Source organism: Daucus carota, chromosome 7, assembly GCF_001625215.2.
Source record: "Daucus carota subsp. sativus chromosome 7, DH1 v3.0, whole genome shotgun sequence".
NCBI lineage: Eukaryota > Viridiplantae > Streptophyta > Magnoliopsida > Apiales > Apiaceae > Daucus > Daucus carota.
The window spans coordinates 36,188,042-36,202,445 of NC_030387.2; the positions used below are offsets into that span (position 1 = coordinate 36,188,042).

The 14,404-nt window shown below is 33.3% G+C and overlaps 3 protein-coding genes across 3 annotated transcripts; 1 reads left to right on the forward strand and 2 right to left on the reverse strand.

Annotated features, from left to right (window-relative positions):
• The first annotated feature begins 2,092 nt into the window (after nt 1-2,092).
• On the forward strand, nt 2,093-6,295 carry LOC108196574 (probable prolyl 4-hydroxylase 9). The gene is made up of 8 exons (XM_017363915.2): nt 2,093-2,432; nt 2,520-2,642; nt 3,351-3,508; nt 3,774-3,876; nt 4,859-4,954; nt 5,516-5,581; nt 5,708-5,824; nt 6,128-6,295. The coding sequence occupies exons 1-8, from the start codon at nt 2,310-2,312 to the stop codon at nt 6,212-6,214; spliced, it is 873 nt and encodes a 290-aa protein (XP_017219404.1). The 5' UTR covers nt 2,093-2,309; the 3' UTR covers nt 6,215-6,295.
• A 215-nt stretch (nt 6,296-6,510) lies between these two features.
• On the reverse strand, nt 6,511-10,306 carry LOC108196573 (uncharacterized). The gene is made up of 9 exons (XM_017363914.2): nt 10,013-10,306; nt 9,629-9,773; nt 8,943-9,111; nt 8,464-8,722; nt 8,244-8,332; nt 7,734-7,916; nt 7,553-7,638; nt 7,383-7,467; nt 6,511-7,047 (listed from the first exon to the last, which is right to left on the reverse strand). The coding sequence occupies exons 1-9, from the start codon at nt 10,209-10,211 to the stop codon at nt 6,913-6,915; spliced, it is 1,350 nt and encodes a 449-aa protein (XP_017219403.1). The 5' UTR covers nt 10,212-10,306; the 3' UTR covers nt 6,511-6,912.
• Nucleotides 10,307-11,103: 797 nt separating this feature from the next.
• LOC108195418 (uncharacterized) lies at nt 11,104-13,703 on the reverse strand. Its single transcript, XM_017362379.2, has 3 exons — nt 12,628-13,703; nt 11,836-11,942; nt 11,104-11,362 (listed from the first exon to the last, which is right to left on the reverse strand). Coding segments are annotated over exons 1-3 (963 nt in total). The 5' UTR covers nt 13,482-13,703; the 3' UTR covers nt 11,104-11,360.
• Nucleotides 13,704-14,404: the final 701 nt, after the last annotated feature.

Consider the following 14,404-nt stretch of genomic DNA (forward strand, 5'->3'; position numbering starts at 1 on the left):
TGTATTCACGAGCTGACCAGCCAACCATCTGCTGTGTTTTTTCGTCCTTGAAGCCTGATTTTCAATTTTCAACTTCTTAAACCACTGCTCAGTGGCCAGTGCTCACTATCACAGTTTATCTTACTGGCAACAGGTAAAATTTAGTGTCGTTTTTGCCTGATGGCAAAGTGGATATATATAAGTGGGAATTATTGACATGATCAAGCAGGATAAACAGGGGGATTTAATATACTTAATTTGCTAGGGGGCCTCGAGTGACTGTTAAGTTTAATGTTATGAATTCTTTAATAACTGTTGTGCAGAAATGAGCTGGGATGTATATTGAGAATTAGTTCTTATAACCCTTCAAGTTCTTTATACTTTTTTCAATTACTTGACCGGCATTTATTCACAATTGTTTTTAAAAAAAATTCTTATTATGTATAAAAATTTAAACATTAATTTTTTATTCAGAAGAAAAATTTTAAAATAATATATCAAATTATATTTTATAAAAGTCTTAAAATACGTGCCAAATTCTTATCCCCAATGTAAATAACTGAAGAGGACGGAGGGAGTAATTAACACGTAATTAAATTAAGAGTTGATAGAAAAATAGATAAATTCAAAACTATTCTAGGAGGTGATGTAAAATAGATAAATTCAAACTTTTATTCACGAATAAGGAGAATGACAACAAAAAAAAAGAAAAAAAAGGAAAGAAGGGTATTAAAAGGTAAAAACTTTCTCCTATTCCGTAACAGCTATTTTTATTAAATAAAAAATAAGTAATCCATACAAAATAGATGAACCTAGCTTTCATTCGTGGAATAAAAATGTGACATGAAAGGTCCACTCAAATAAGTATAAAATAAGATAACAGCATAAAGATGTTGAATAGCTATTACATAACAATTAATTTATTAGAAAAATTAAACTAAAAATAACATTCACTAGAAAATATAAGACACGAAAAGATCACTTGGATAAATATAAAATGAGATAAGGGTATAGAAATGTTTCCTTTACTAAATAAAAAATAAAATTAAAAACAAATAATCGATAAAATTTGATCACTCCAACAACATATTAATCTATATTAAATTGAAATAATAATAATATTTATTTTAAAATTCAATCAATAATAATATAAACAACTCAATTAGAGGAGATGTTCAACAAATGTTTTATATTTACTACCTATTATTTCAGTCCAATCATTTTAAAATGTATATTATTTATGAAGTTTGTTTTTAATATATCACGTAAAATTTATATAATACATCACCTAAATTTTTATATAAAAATTTTATACCTTGAGGAGATTCTTAAAATAATCTATAACTTACAATTATCCCATTAGACTCCAAGGATAAAGGGTACTCCCTCCGTCCCTCTGGGATATATACGCTTGGAATGGACACGGAGACTAAGAAAAGTGTATAAAGTAGTGTAAAGTAATGAGAAAGAGAAAGAAAAGTAGGTAAAGTGGTGGGACCATGCATATTTAATTGATAGATTTGAAAAAGTAGATGGAAGTAGTGGGTGAGTGGGATTTTTATATTATAAAAATTTACTATTTTGGGAAAGTTTTGAAATGTATAGAATTGAATGGAACATCCCGAAAAGGAAAGTGTATAGAAATCAGAGGGACGGAGGGAGTATGTTATTGCTTGAGCAATTTCACCATTTATTTATCAGAGAAGAAGAATGAACAAATCTGGTTAATTCTCCTGACAAAAAAAAATGATTAAATTCTTCAAAATTGATTATTAATCACCTTACTTCTCACACCTAATAAATAACAACATTGAGAAATATTTAATTGGACTAGTCGCTAATCAATTTGTATTTTAGAAAAAAAATATAATCTTGTACTAATGATCGTTTTACAACCTCTTTTTACGATCTTTAAAATATCATATTTGCATAAAAGACAGCCAGACGCGACAACCCGTGAGTCACCCTGCTTTTATGCTTTTCATATCTGTATCACCAGGTGGGGTTATTTTTCCGATCGAAGTTCGAATCTAAAAGTAACAGATAAATTATTAATTTTTTAAAGATAAAAAAATGTATGTAAAATCATCCGTTTGAATGCACGAACTAAAACATTAATTGATACCGTAACAAAGTAGTTAAGAGTAGAAAGCTGAAGAACAGAAGTGGTACAAGTCAAGTCATCTTCCACTGTGAAATCAGCAGCAGCAACAACAACATTTGATCACATCTTCATCATCTTTGACTTTCACTTCCATTTCTAACCTTGTCTTAACCTCACTCATAGTCTCTCAGCTAGAAGTGTCTGAAAGCTTCTTCAGATTAATGAAATGAAAACAAAAGGAAGAAGTGTGTTGTCAGTACGATGGAGCCTAGGGCTTCCTACTGTTTGTCTTCTTTGTTTCTTCTTTTTTGTCGCCGGTCTTTTCGCTTCCATGTTTCTTTCTCATCAGGTGATATAATATTGAAGCATCAACTGTGTGTGTGAGATTTGATGATTGTGTTTTTTTTGACGGTTGGATTTGTGGCTGATTGAGCAGGAGTTATCAGCTGGATTGCGACCGAAACCGAGGTTCCTTGAATCGAAAGTGGAGGAGATTCAGTTTAATATGTTGCCGCGTGGCGAAACAGGAGAAGATTCTTTGACTCAGATTCCGTTTCAGGTAGTGTTGGATATGATTAGTCTACTTTCGTTTTTTGAAACTAATGTTTGTGTAAGTATCTGTTTGAGTTTGTTTTATAGGTATGATGCTAAATTTTATTTGATTGTAGTAAATTAGAATGAGTGGATTTGGAATTACTGAATATCTTATGCAATTGGTAAATTAAGAGATTGTTGGTATTAGGCAATGTCAATTCTTGCTACTGTATTTCAATCCGTTTTTCTAAGATTAGCGGTGTATTTACCGGAATGTCGTTTGGTTTGAGGTTTAAGTTGGGCATAATTTATTCCGAACTATATTGTTGCCTATTATTAACTACACAACTTCTAGAATCTTATGTTCTAACTCCGCGACTTGCATTAGTTATGTTGATCAGTTTGAATGACATGTTCATGCGCCTATGAGCCTTGGGGATCGAATGCAGCAAGACAAATTTTCCTTTCGTAGTTCAATTATGAAAGGATGTGCACAACCAATGTATTGTTTTTGGTTATGCCATTGCCAAGAATATTTGCATAGAATGCCTCTAGTAAAGTAACAGTTGGCACTCAAATAAGTTAGTGTATTTTTCTATGTTCTTTATGTGGCTTCGCTCATAAAATTAGGTAGTTTTAGGTAGTGACTGCCCTGATGATCTCTATCATTTAGGTTCATGTTTGTTATCTTCTGAACATATATGTTTTTTTCGCCATTTATTCGCCTGTGCAGGTTTTAAGTTGGAAACCTCGGGCACTATACTTCCCTGGTTTTGCAGCACCTGAACACTGTGAAACCATTATTAAGATAGCAAAGGCACGTCTTGCACCTTCAAGCTTGGCGCTACGCAAGGGAGAAACAGCAGAAAGCACCAAAGGAACTAGAACAAGGTACATCATACTTAATTATATGTCCTTCTGTTGTTATGTAGACATGCACAAACTTAACACAGAGTATCAAAATAAATGCATTCCATTCATTAATGTTACTTTGGAGTTCTTTGTGCATTATGTTGTTGAAAACTTTTGAATTCACTTATTCAATTTTATCAAGCAATTATACATGGAATTCACTTCTTGTTAGCAAAGCAAGATTAATATCTCCGTTAAAAAAGATTTTATATCTATGGGTTAATTGTTTTGTTGTTTTTATCAGCTCTGGGACATTTATGAGTGCATCTGAAGACAAAACTGGAACCTTGGATATCATTGAGGGTAAAATTGCAAGGGCCACTATGATTCCTCGCACTCATGGAGAGGTATAATCCATCCAAACTACATCTTCAATATTTTAGGTTTGCCTGTTGGTCAATAAGTGAGTTATGATCCCTTAGTTTGTAGTTTTTTTTTTGCCAACTGTAGAAGCATGTAAATTTGTCATCTTCCTGACAATGCAAAACAATTAATGGTCTTGGCATATCCAGACAGTATACACTACAATACTAGTTATTCATATAGCTTACCAAAATATATGTCTATTCATAAACACACGTCAGTATCAGTATTCGAATTCATAAAAGATACACAAAACTTGGTATTAAAAAGAAAAGAATTTCAAAACATGGTATCAATAACTTGGAAACAAAATTGACATGATCATATTCATATACATACATTGTATTTACATTAGGTTATTGTGACTACATGTGTATAGTCCAATGCAAAACGAACCAAGTACGTTATTTGACAGGATTGTTGTTTTGTTGTAATATGTAGCGTATTTGTATTTTGTAGCATACCCGGAAACATACCCAAATTGGTTAAACTGTGTCAGACAATTAGCATGTCGCAGACTGAAAGATTCAAAGCAAGCTGGGATCATACAATTAAAAAAATCTTAAAGGAAAAAAAAAAAGCTTATTAACTGGACTAAGTGTGATTTTGATCCCACCTTGTCCAGTTTTCTGATCACACCTTGTCCTAATAGAATATTCAGTTTTCTTTCCTATTTATTATTCAAATTATCAGCCGGCACTTGCGGCCTAGAGTTCTAGACCTGAAGCCCTCAGCTAATGTTATATATATAGAATGTAATAGACTATGCAATCAATGATATTTAAATCTTGTGAGAGCAGAATACAAATCACATATCAATGTATGACAATATAAATGACAATTTTCATTGATAACTATATCATCTCTTACTAAAGCATTAGAAGGTGATTTCTGCAAGTTCAGTGGAACGCTAACACTTTGTCTATAATGTTGAAAGTATCTAAGATATGCAGTTTATTTTTTCAGGCATTTAACATCTTACGCTATGAGATTGGACAGAAGTACAATTCACATTACGATGCATTCCACCCTGCTGAGTATGGTCCACAGAAGAGTCAGAGAGTATGACAAATTAAAAACTGAATTTGTTGCTGGTCCCTTTTCAGATATTGGTGACATTATGATTCTACATTTAGGTTATGCCTAATAAATTACCATTTACCACATATTAAGAATAAAATAGAACAAACTGGTAAGAAAGACCTGTGTTGTTTTACCATATGTTTTTTCATGAAAAATAGAGCACAAATAAATTTGAATTCGCCAGGAAAAAATAAATTCAGTGCTTTCTATTCTGTTCTCTCTGATTTGGAACTAAATTTGGTCTTTTTCAGAATCTAAAACACTCTGATATATGAATTTTTATGCCATATTGTTATTAAAAACTATTTAGGTATCTTGTTAAGAGAATAAATAACAGTCCTAAATTGCATCTTTGAATCATTGCTTCAACTATTATTAAAGATATTAGTAGCAAATATGCAATGACATCCGCCCCTACCCTAAAATCTAAACAATGACCCTGGCCTAATGTATACTTTCTATATTCACTGCTTATCACTATTAACTAGTCAGACTGTATTCTACAATTTTTGCCTCACCTGTGATATGTTATTTTCACAGATTGCTTCTTTTTTATTGTATCTATCGGACGTGGAAGAAGGTGGAGAAACTATGTTCCCATTTGAGGTAGAATTACTACTGAAATCTTCTTTACTTTGTTTCTCTTTTTTTTTTTTTAAAAATTTTAAATTCTGTGTATTAATGCACCTGAATATCTAATATACATGGTCGCATTATCAATGTGATTTGCAGAATGGATTGAATGTTGACAACTATGATTTTGAGAAGTGTATTGGCTTAAAAGTAAAACCACAAAAGGGCGATGGACTCCTATTTTATTCTGTTTTCCCAAACGGGACAATTGATATGGTGAGTCTTTTGATTATTAGTATTCAGCGGAACAAGGTATATTTGCACTATTGTTCTAAAAAAAAAAAAAAAAAACTAAAGCGTGATTAAAATTTTGATCATGGAATATCTCAAGAAATCAATATAGTGAATTTTAAGTGAATAGACCAATAACCTAGGTATATTATTCCCGTGAAACTAAAGCCTTAATTTGATGCCGCAATTTGTAGAGGCTGTTGTTTTATACAATACTTCGTAGGTATTTTTAATATACCCGTGGTATATTCTCCCAGTTCTGATCAGTGTTTATAAATCTCAATGCAGACATCACTCCATGGGAGCTGCCCAGTAGTTACAGGGCAGAAATGGGTGGCAACAAAGTGGCTCAGGGATCAAGAACAGGATGATTGATATACACACACAGATGTAGTATAGCATTCCTCAATTTTGTGATATGAGAACAATCAATTAGTCAATATATCTCTTTATTCATCTAAATGTTCCAGGTCAATAGTTCACACGTAAACTGCAGTATTTTGTAACACTATGGTATGAAGAAAGATAAGCTCTCTGCTTCCCTGTATTGTGTCATCAAATATGCTCGAACAGAAGCAGCAAATGTAGACCAGCAGTTTATAGCTAATCAAAATAATGAAAGTATGCAGCAGCAACACCTTCAGGAAAATAAACAACAGTTCTAAAAAAAGTGTCATGAATACAATCAATTCTATAGTAGAAAACTTTATATATCCCTGATGTTTTAACTTTATGGTAGTTTATACCAATGAGATTATACAGATATTTGAATATTTTACAGTACCAAAAAGAGGTAAAAATCCAATCGTTGTGGATGATTTTGCCTATAGATGGACTCCTTGTGCAGCTGCTCTACATTTCAGGCCCATTTAAAATCTTTATAGCTGACGGGTGAAGGAAGAACTTTATCCCGAAGTTATTTTTTCCCTCACTTTTGGAGTCGCCTAGAAACTCATTCCTCCAAGCAACAGATATCCTTGCACGGCGAGGTGAACTCATATCCATTTGGTTATGTTCGACAAAGAGCCTCTATTTTAGGCAAGGAACATTGGTTTTCTAAATTTACATGTTAATCACATCTTGTGCCAGTCATTATGGAGTTGCTTTCCCCACTGCTTTAGTAGATACATGCTCCCAGCTGCAGAGAATAGACCTAGAGCAGCAAATGCTATAATTGTTGAATTCTCAATGTTGCGATAATAACCTCCCTGTGACATGAAAATGTAATGAGAAAGATAAAGTACTTGCGGCTTCACTATGAACATATAAACTACGGGCAGACCTTGTACATTTGTCCGCATGAATTTGGTCAACTTTTGTGGAATATGAACAGCAAATGTGACTCACCAATTTAAAAGATGGTATCTAAATTGCGGTGATATCATTTTATAACAGAATATGCAGCTTCAAACTACAAACTACTACAGTCTAGTGAAACTTGAAATGGTCTAATGCAAGTCTGACATTAAAGAATAGTATTACTAATTAGTACATCTTTGTAACCTTATAGTACAACTTATCGTTATTAGCTAGAGAAAAATACCTGCATCAAGAAAAATAGGACTGCTGCACTGACAGGAGCTAGAGACAAGCTCATCATTCCTCCACGCAATTCATTTGGGACATACCTATTTTGAACAGTTAGCTAGAGATATATGAACACTTTGTGGATTGCTATAGTAAATAGGACACAGTAGGGGAAAGGGAGTTTACAATGTTCTCAATCTTGCCAGTGAAGGTAAAATCAGGCCAACACAAGCATGAAACAAGCAGAAAAGTGTCACCAAAAATCCAATTTCCTGCACATGCAATTACGAAGAGGTGAGAACAAGTGCTAAAAACTGAATCGATGAAAATTTGGTAACTTGGATAAACAGGAGTTAGTTGCTTTTACTTGATAGTCATAAGATACAACAGAGAGCACAATCCCTGCCACACAGAATGCATACAGTAAGCAATCCTCGGTGCGAACTGATAACAGTCCACTAACAAACCATGGAAACGATGTGCTTCCTAACATTCCAGCACCCAGCAAACAAGGATATATTAAACCCAGATGAACTTCTCGACCATCAGCCTACAACAACAGCATGTTTACTGTTTAGCTTTTACAATTATTTCAAGCTAAAACTATACAAACTTCATCAATGGAAGATTTCTCTCCGAGTTACAGTGGTCATGTTCGTCAAACATAAGGGAATATTCACGATTTCTCAAAGTTTTACAAGTTACTATATCATGATAATGATTCAAATAATTTCAGCAACTTTGTTTTCCAACTAATGTGCCGATATTCTATTCGATATCAGTTTCCAAGTGATAAGAGCGAAAAGACCGCTTATAACAATCCAGAACCTACTCGGATAATAATGATGTGGTATACAATTAAGTGTAAAAAGCTCACCACTACTGTTGGAGCCCACAGAATCCAGAAGACTGCAAGAGCGAACTGCACACAAGCTTGCGCCCAAATTAACAACCATATCCTTTTATCTACAGAAGTAAACACTGCTATATAAGTGATTTCATTTTCCAAATTGACCACCAAAAGTAATTCCGCATAGAATTAAACTAAAAAGTTACAGCAACCGCTCAAGAAATTTTAGCTACAATGCAAATAATACCGCAAAGTACAAATGTGTAAAATGACGCCTGATAATCCTTAGATGCTGCTAATTTTGCAGGTTCTTTCCGTCCACGAGTTATAGGAATGATACTTAGAATTGCCAGCAACACAGTTGCAGTGGAAAGAGATCCTATATGTTGCTTGAAAGAATTACCAACCAGCCAATTTGCTATGGCTTGACTACCAATAAAACATGCAGACTTCAAGAAAGCCATCAACCAAAACATGTCATTAAGCATATCTTGCCTGTGACCTTGCTGAAAAGAAACAACCACTATATCATATATCATCAGAAGTCCATGCTGGCTGTTGTACATAACATTGTCAGCAACTAAAGTTGTATGACCTAAATACCACACTACATATTTGAAAAGAAATCTAAAGCGGGTAGTGAAAATTAATTAATTGCTTAATTTGAAGGGCTCATACAACTTTAGCTACACATAACACAAAATTATAAAACAAAAGCTGACATACCTTATCATGCTCAACTACCATCCAAGTCTCAAAGCTGAATGAGAAAATAGAATTGGCCAGACCGAGACATGAACTTGCTAACCAAATGTTCGGATGTGAAGTAATCATCTTCCAAATGCCAACAAAAAGATGCAAGATACAAAATGTTAAACATATTTTTTTGTGACCACTGCACAAAAAGACAAAGAAGAGTGAGAAATTAGCTTATTTTTAAGAGATACAGGATGTGAAGAGTGACCATTTCTGAGTCTAATAATACTATTAGAAGAAATGAAGCATTCATTTCAAAGCCACAATTACTTCAGTTGAATGTCGTAAACAAGGTAACCATTCCAATCAATATAAAATGTGCAGTCTTGCAGTTTTTGAGAACCTTAACCATAAGGTGGGAAAAAGTAAGATTATACACCAACCAGAAAGATTTAATTGAACTTAATGTTCGAAACAGAGATGATAAGCCCAAATTGGTTAACCAATATGGCAAGTGTTGCTTTATTTTACAAAGCAACAAGACTGTCAATTTTGAATTCAACTTCCCCTAACTAGTTCCGTTTAGCCATATTATTCATAATATATCTCCACAATTTCACATATATATATTTCCGACAAAATATTGGATTTACAGAGGATTCATAAAAAAGAGAGCATTGGCAAGACAGTGCAATAAAAGGCGAGTTAAGACTTACATTAAATCAGCAAGAATTCCCAAGACGGGCGCAATAAACAATGAAGCAGCATATCCAACACACAAAGATAACACCATCTGCTCTCTACTAAACCCGTACTCCGCCAACTCATACTCTGCCGGTACTGATCCCAGCCCTTCCAAAACTACACAAAGAGAATGCAAGTCAAATACATCCACATTCAACCTTACTTTCATCACTGATAACCCATTAATCCCCACATCAAAAAAACACCTAAACTCAACAACAATGACAGATAACAACCATAAAGTTTGGATTTTTACAATCAAGAAACATAAAGTTGCAATTTTAATCTAATTCCTCACATCAAACAAATTTTACAAGATCATATATGTAATAAAATAGAAAATGTGATTGAGGTACCTGAAGAAATGGAGAAACAGATGAGGAAAGATGTGAGAGAAGGGGGGAGAGATTGATCAAAGATGGTTGTAGTGTTGGTGTTTGAGTGGTTAGTTTTGGAGTGGGAAAAACAGAGGATGGAGAGCAAGCAAGAAAAGAAGATGAAAATGAAAATGGAATTGTTTGGGAACCAAACTTCACTCTCTATCACTACACCCATTACAAATAGTATGATCTCAGACTAATCGAACTGCTAGTGATGAGGGCTTTTGGATCTCTTCTACTGGGAAGTGTCTTGTGTGTTTATTCTGCCGCAAAATTGCTATTGCTAGTGCTAGTGGGATTCGACCCGACCCGATTAGACTTCGTCTTATCTCTCACCCGAATCCGCGACACTGTCACAATCTTGCAACAAATCTGACCCGACGCAATTAGCGGTGATTCGGGGTATACTTTTTTTTTTACAAATAATTAAATGAAATCGAACTTTAATATTTAAATAGTACTACTAATTAAAAAAATTATTAGGGATGATTTATAAATAGTTGTGATTCGATTATAATCATAATTATCGGTTCTGTTTCATTTTTAATTTAATTTACCTTTCCATGTTATATTTGAATTTAATTTGAGTGTGATCTTATATTTGAATTTAATCTGAGTGTGACTATATATAATCATATTTGATTATTTTGACATCCTATATGCCCCTGCTCAGTTGTATATAGTTGAACTAATTTAGCGAAAATAAGAACTCTAGATATTTTAAGTGATTAGATTTGATGTTTTGGATCAAATATAATTTGTATAATAAAATAGATAATTACATAATAAATAAATTATTCTTTTATGAGATACATATCAAACTCTTTTTTAAATAAAATATCACATTTTCAGAATATTTTTTTGACCGTTATATGTTGAGATTTTTTTTAGAAACTAAATGATGAATTATTTTGATAACTTTGAACCTGTCAAATGCAATAAATAAATAATCAAACAATTAATCCTCTAAAAGAATTGAATTGAATATGTTCCACCGCCTTAAAAGAAGAAAGAAATTGTCAAATATGCATTATATATTATATTACGATATATCAAATCGTGATTTATTTATACAATATATTTCTTCTAATCATGGCAAGTGGATACTTGTGTTTTGCATACACAAAATCCACGGTCTGGGAAACATGAAGCAACTCAACAAAAAAACACCTAACTAGATCCCTCGGCTGATACTGTCTTAGAAGAATAATATAATTGAATTCATATGTATGCATGTCCTATAATTATGATGTTCCCCTGCACATGTTATATAAACAAGCTAAACTCCTGAGAGGGTAGAAGCATGAAGGCAGGTCACAGGATCTCCTGCATTACAAGCCAAACAAAGTTGTTAAAGCATAGATATATTTAAAATGACCAGCTAAAATTTCACAGACCAGTAATCTAACATTCAGCAAATTGAGAAAATTTTAATGAGATGAGGTCAAGAGGATTCTTCGAAATCATTTGCAAATCAATTGAACTCTCTCGGACATGGTAATTTCTCGTTCACCAGAAACAATTAGGAATGCTAAGATCTAAAAACCGGATTAAGTTTTGTATCTTAACCTACAGATAGACTATTTCGTGAAAGTGGAGTCCTGAAGGGAACAGAGAAGTCTATACTCTATCAATTTAATTTACTGGTCGTTTGTGCACCCAGAAGATGTAAGAAGGCTCCAAATTAATTATGAACACTGAATCCAGTATCTAACCGGCATAAATAATAGTACTAGTTCACTAGGAAAATTTTGAAAGTGATTGTGATAAACTACATGTAAATGAATTCATGGACTTACATTTGTGCCTGTCTTCCATCCATCCCGGAATGGTTCTTGAAAGAAGGGTAATGTACTTTTCCATAGCTTCCACACGGCTCATGTTCTCTAGCTGCTTCCACGCGTTCCTGGAACAATATAGTTCATCTCCTATTATAAATAATAAACTTGAAAGTTTTGAATTAACAAGTAAACCATATTCTGGAACTCAATCTAATAATTCTAATTTCAAAATATATACTGATTAATGAAGTTAACCAATACATAATTGGGAAATGTGAGTACAAAATTTGTGTAGACAAGAGTAGGCCGGGCCTGAATTATATCCTACTATATGACTATATCAACGTCTGTGTAGTATTGATAGAAACAAATTTGTTATCAACTCTAGACTAATATCAGACCACATCATAGAACCCAGATTCAGTCTTTTCAGAAAAAAAATTACGAAAAAGATACATACCAAGTTAAATTGGATTAATCATCAGAACCAGAATTCTACGCCAATATTTTGCATTAACAAATAACTACTAATATTGGACACCGAAGTCTCACCAGTAATATGAGAAAGAAAGAAAAAGCAAAATATACACAGGCAAGAAAAAATACAGCCTGAATTACGTCCAAGACGATGAGTGGTACCTAACAACACCTAAATACACAAACTAAATAATAAGAAAATCTTAATTCACCTCTTATCAAAATGGATAACATGACAACAGAGAGTAGATATTCTACATTGATACAGTTTTCAAGTAAGAGTTATTCAGAATTCAAAGAGATAAATACGAGAATATAGGAGAAGCATAGTACCACTTAGCACGGGAATAGACCTTCAATGCCATTGGCTGCGGTTTCATACAAATTCCTTCAATGACAACCTTATGAAGCGCATACAACTTTATTTTCACCTTACTCTCAACACCGAAAAAACGATGGGCATTCTTCTTAGAATTCACAAATGCTACCGCAACACCAAAAAGCCTTTCCAGTTCAGTTCTCTCAATCCCCTCCCAATCATCCTCCCACCCCTCTTCCTCTTCCTTGTCTACTTCATCCCCGACATTAAAACAAACATTCTCCTCACCCGCCATCCACTCATCTCCCTGTGGCTGTGGCATTGTCTCAAACAACTCTTCGACACCTTGATCAAGTCCCCAATACTCAAAATTCTGATCAACCACTTGGTCTACCAATCCATCCCCACCAACACAATCATTTTCACCAAAACCACATTTTCTTGAAGCAACTACATCAATTTCATCTCCAAATTCCCCATTACAAGATTGTCCAACCCCAGAACAACACTCCCTCTGTACAAAATCATCAACTTTCACTTCTTGGGTATCATTAAAAAAATCCTCTCTCAGTACAAAATCATCAACTTTTGCTTCCTGGGCATCATGAAAAACCACAGATTGTTCGACCCCAGAACACTCTCTCTGTTCAAAATCATTAACTTTTGCTTCTTGGGCATCATTAAAAACCGAATCTTTTTGCACATCATCACTAAATGCAGAATCTTTACAGCGATTCTGCTTAGAAAGATCAATTCTTGACGACCCCAACTTATGAGAAACAGAAGCAATCACAAGAAGCTCATCGGTAATAAAATAAACAAGGCCAGTGAGACCAACAACGAAGATCATATCTTCAACAAAAGCCATAACCAAAAATCTCTATAGTTTATATAATTTTTGTAACTAAATAATGTATGTATATGATATAGTACAATGTACTATTATATTTATCAGTGAATGTTGTCCATGAACATGAATGTCGGTTGATGTTTCAGTAAACAAGTCTCGGAGGATGACTCCAAGTAAATTATGGTCTCTTTTACGATGATCTTTATACGTAGTGTGTCGTTGTGCGTGTATTCTTGGCGGTTAAGATATCGCAATTGATACACCTAGTTGGAATTACAACGTCATACCTTACATTTCCAAAAAGAAAAGGGATGTGCCAACTCTTCGAGATACTCAAGATTAAAATTCTTGAGAAAGTGGGGTTAATTTCGTTTCGGTTAATTATCAAGTTGATCACTGAAGTGGGCTTAATGTATCAAGTTGGTCACTGAACTCAAAACGGTATCAAGATGGTCACTGAAGTGGCCATAAATATCAAACAAGTACCTTGAAATATGAGTTCAAGCACTAAAAATATTATTTATAAAGTTTTACACATTATTTTTAAATGTTACCACAACCAACTAAAATGTTATGACTTCTAGTATTTAAAATAATATATTTATATTTTATCAAGTTTATTTATTATTTATATTTTATTATATAGTTATTTCTTTGTTTTAATTAAAAATAAATTATAAATAAACTTGATAAAATCTAAATTTTTTGTCATAAATATTAGAAGTCATTACCTTTTACTTGGTTTTGGTAACATTCAAAAATAATGTATAAACTTTTATAAATAATATTTTTACTGCTTGAACTCATATTTCAAGGTATTTGTTTGATATATATGGCCACTTCAGTGACCATCTTGATACCGTTTTGAGTTCAGTGACCAACTTGATACATTAAGCCCACTTCAGTGACCAACTTGATAATTAACCCATTTGGTTTCTACA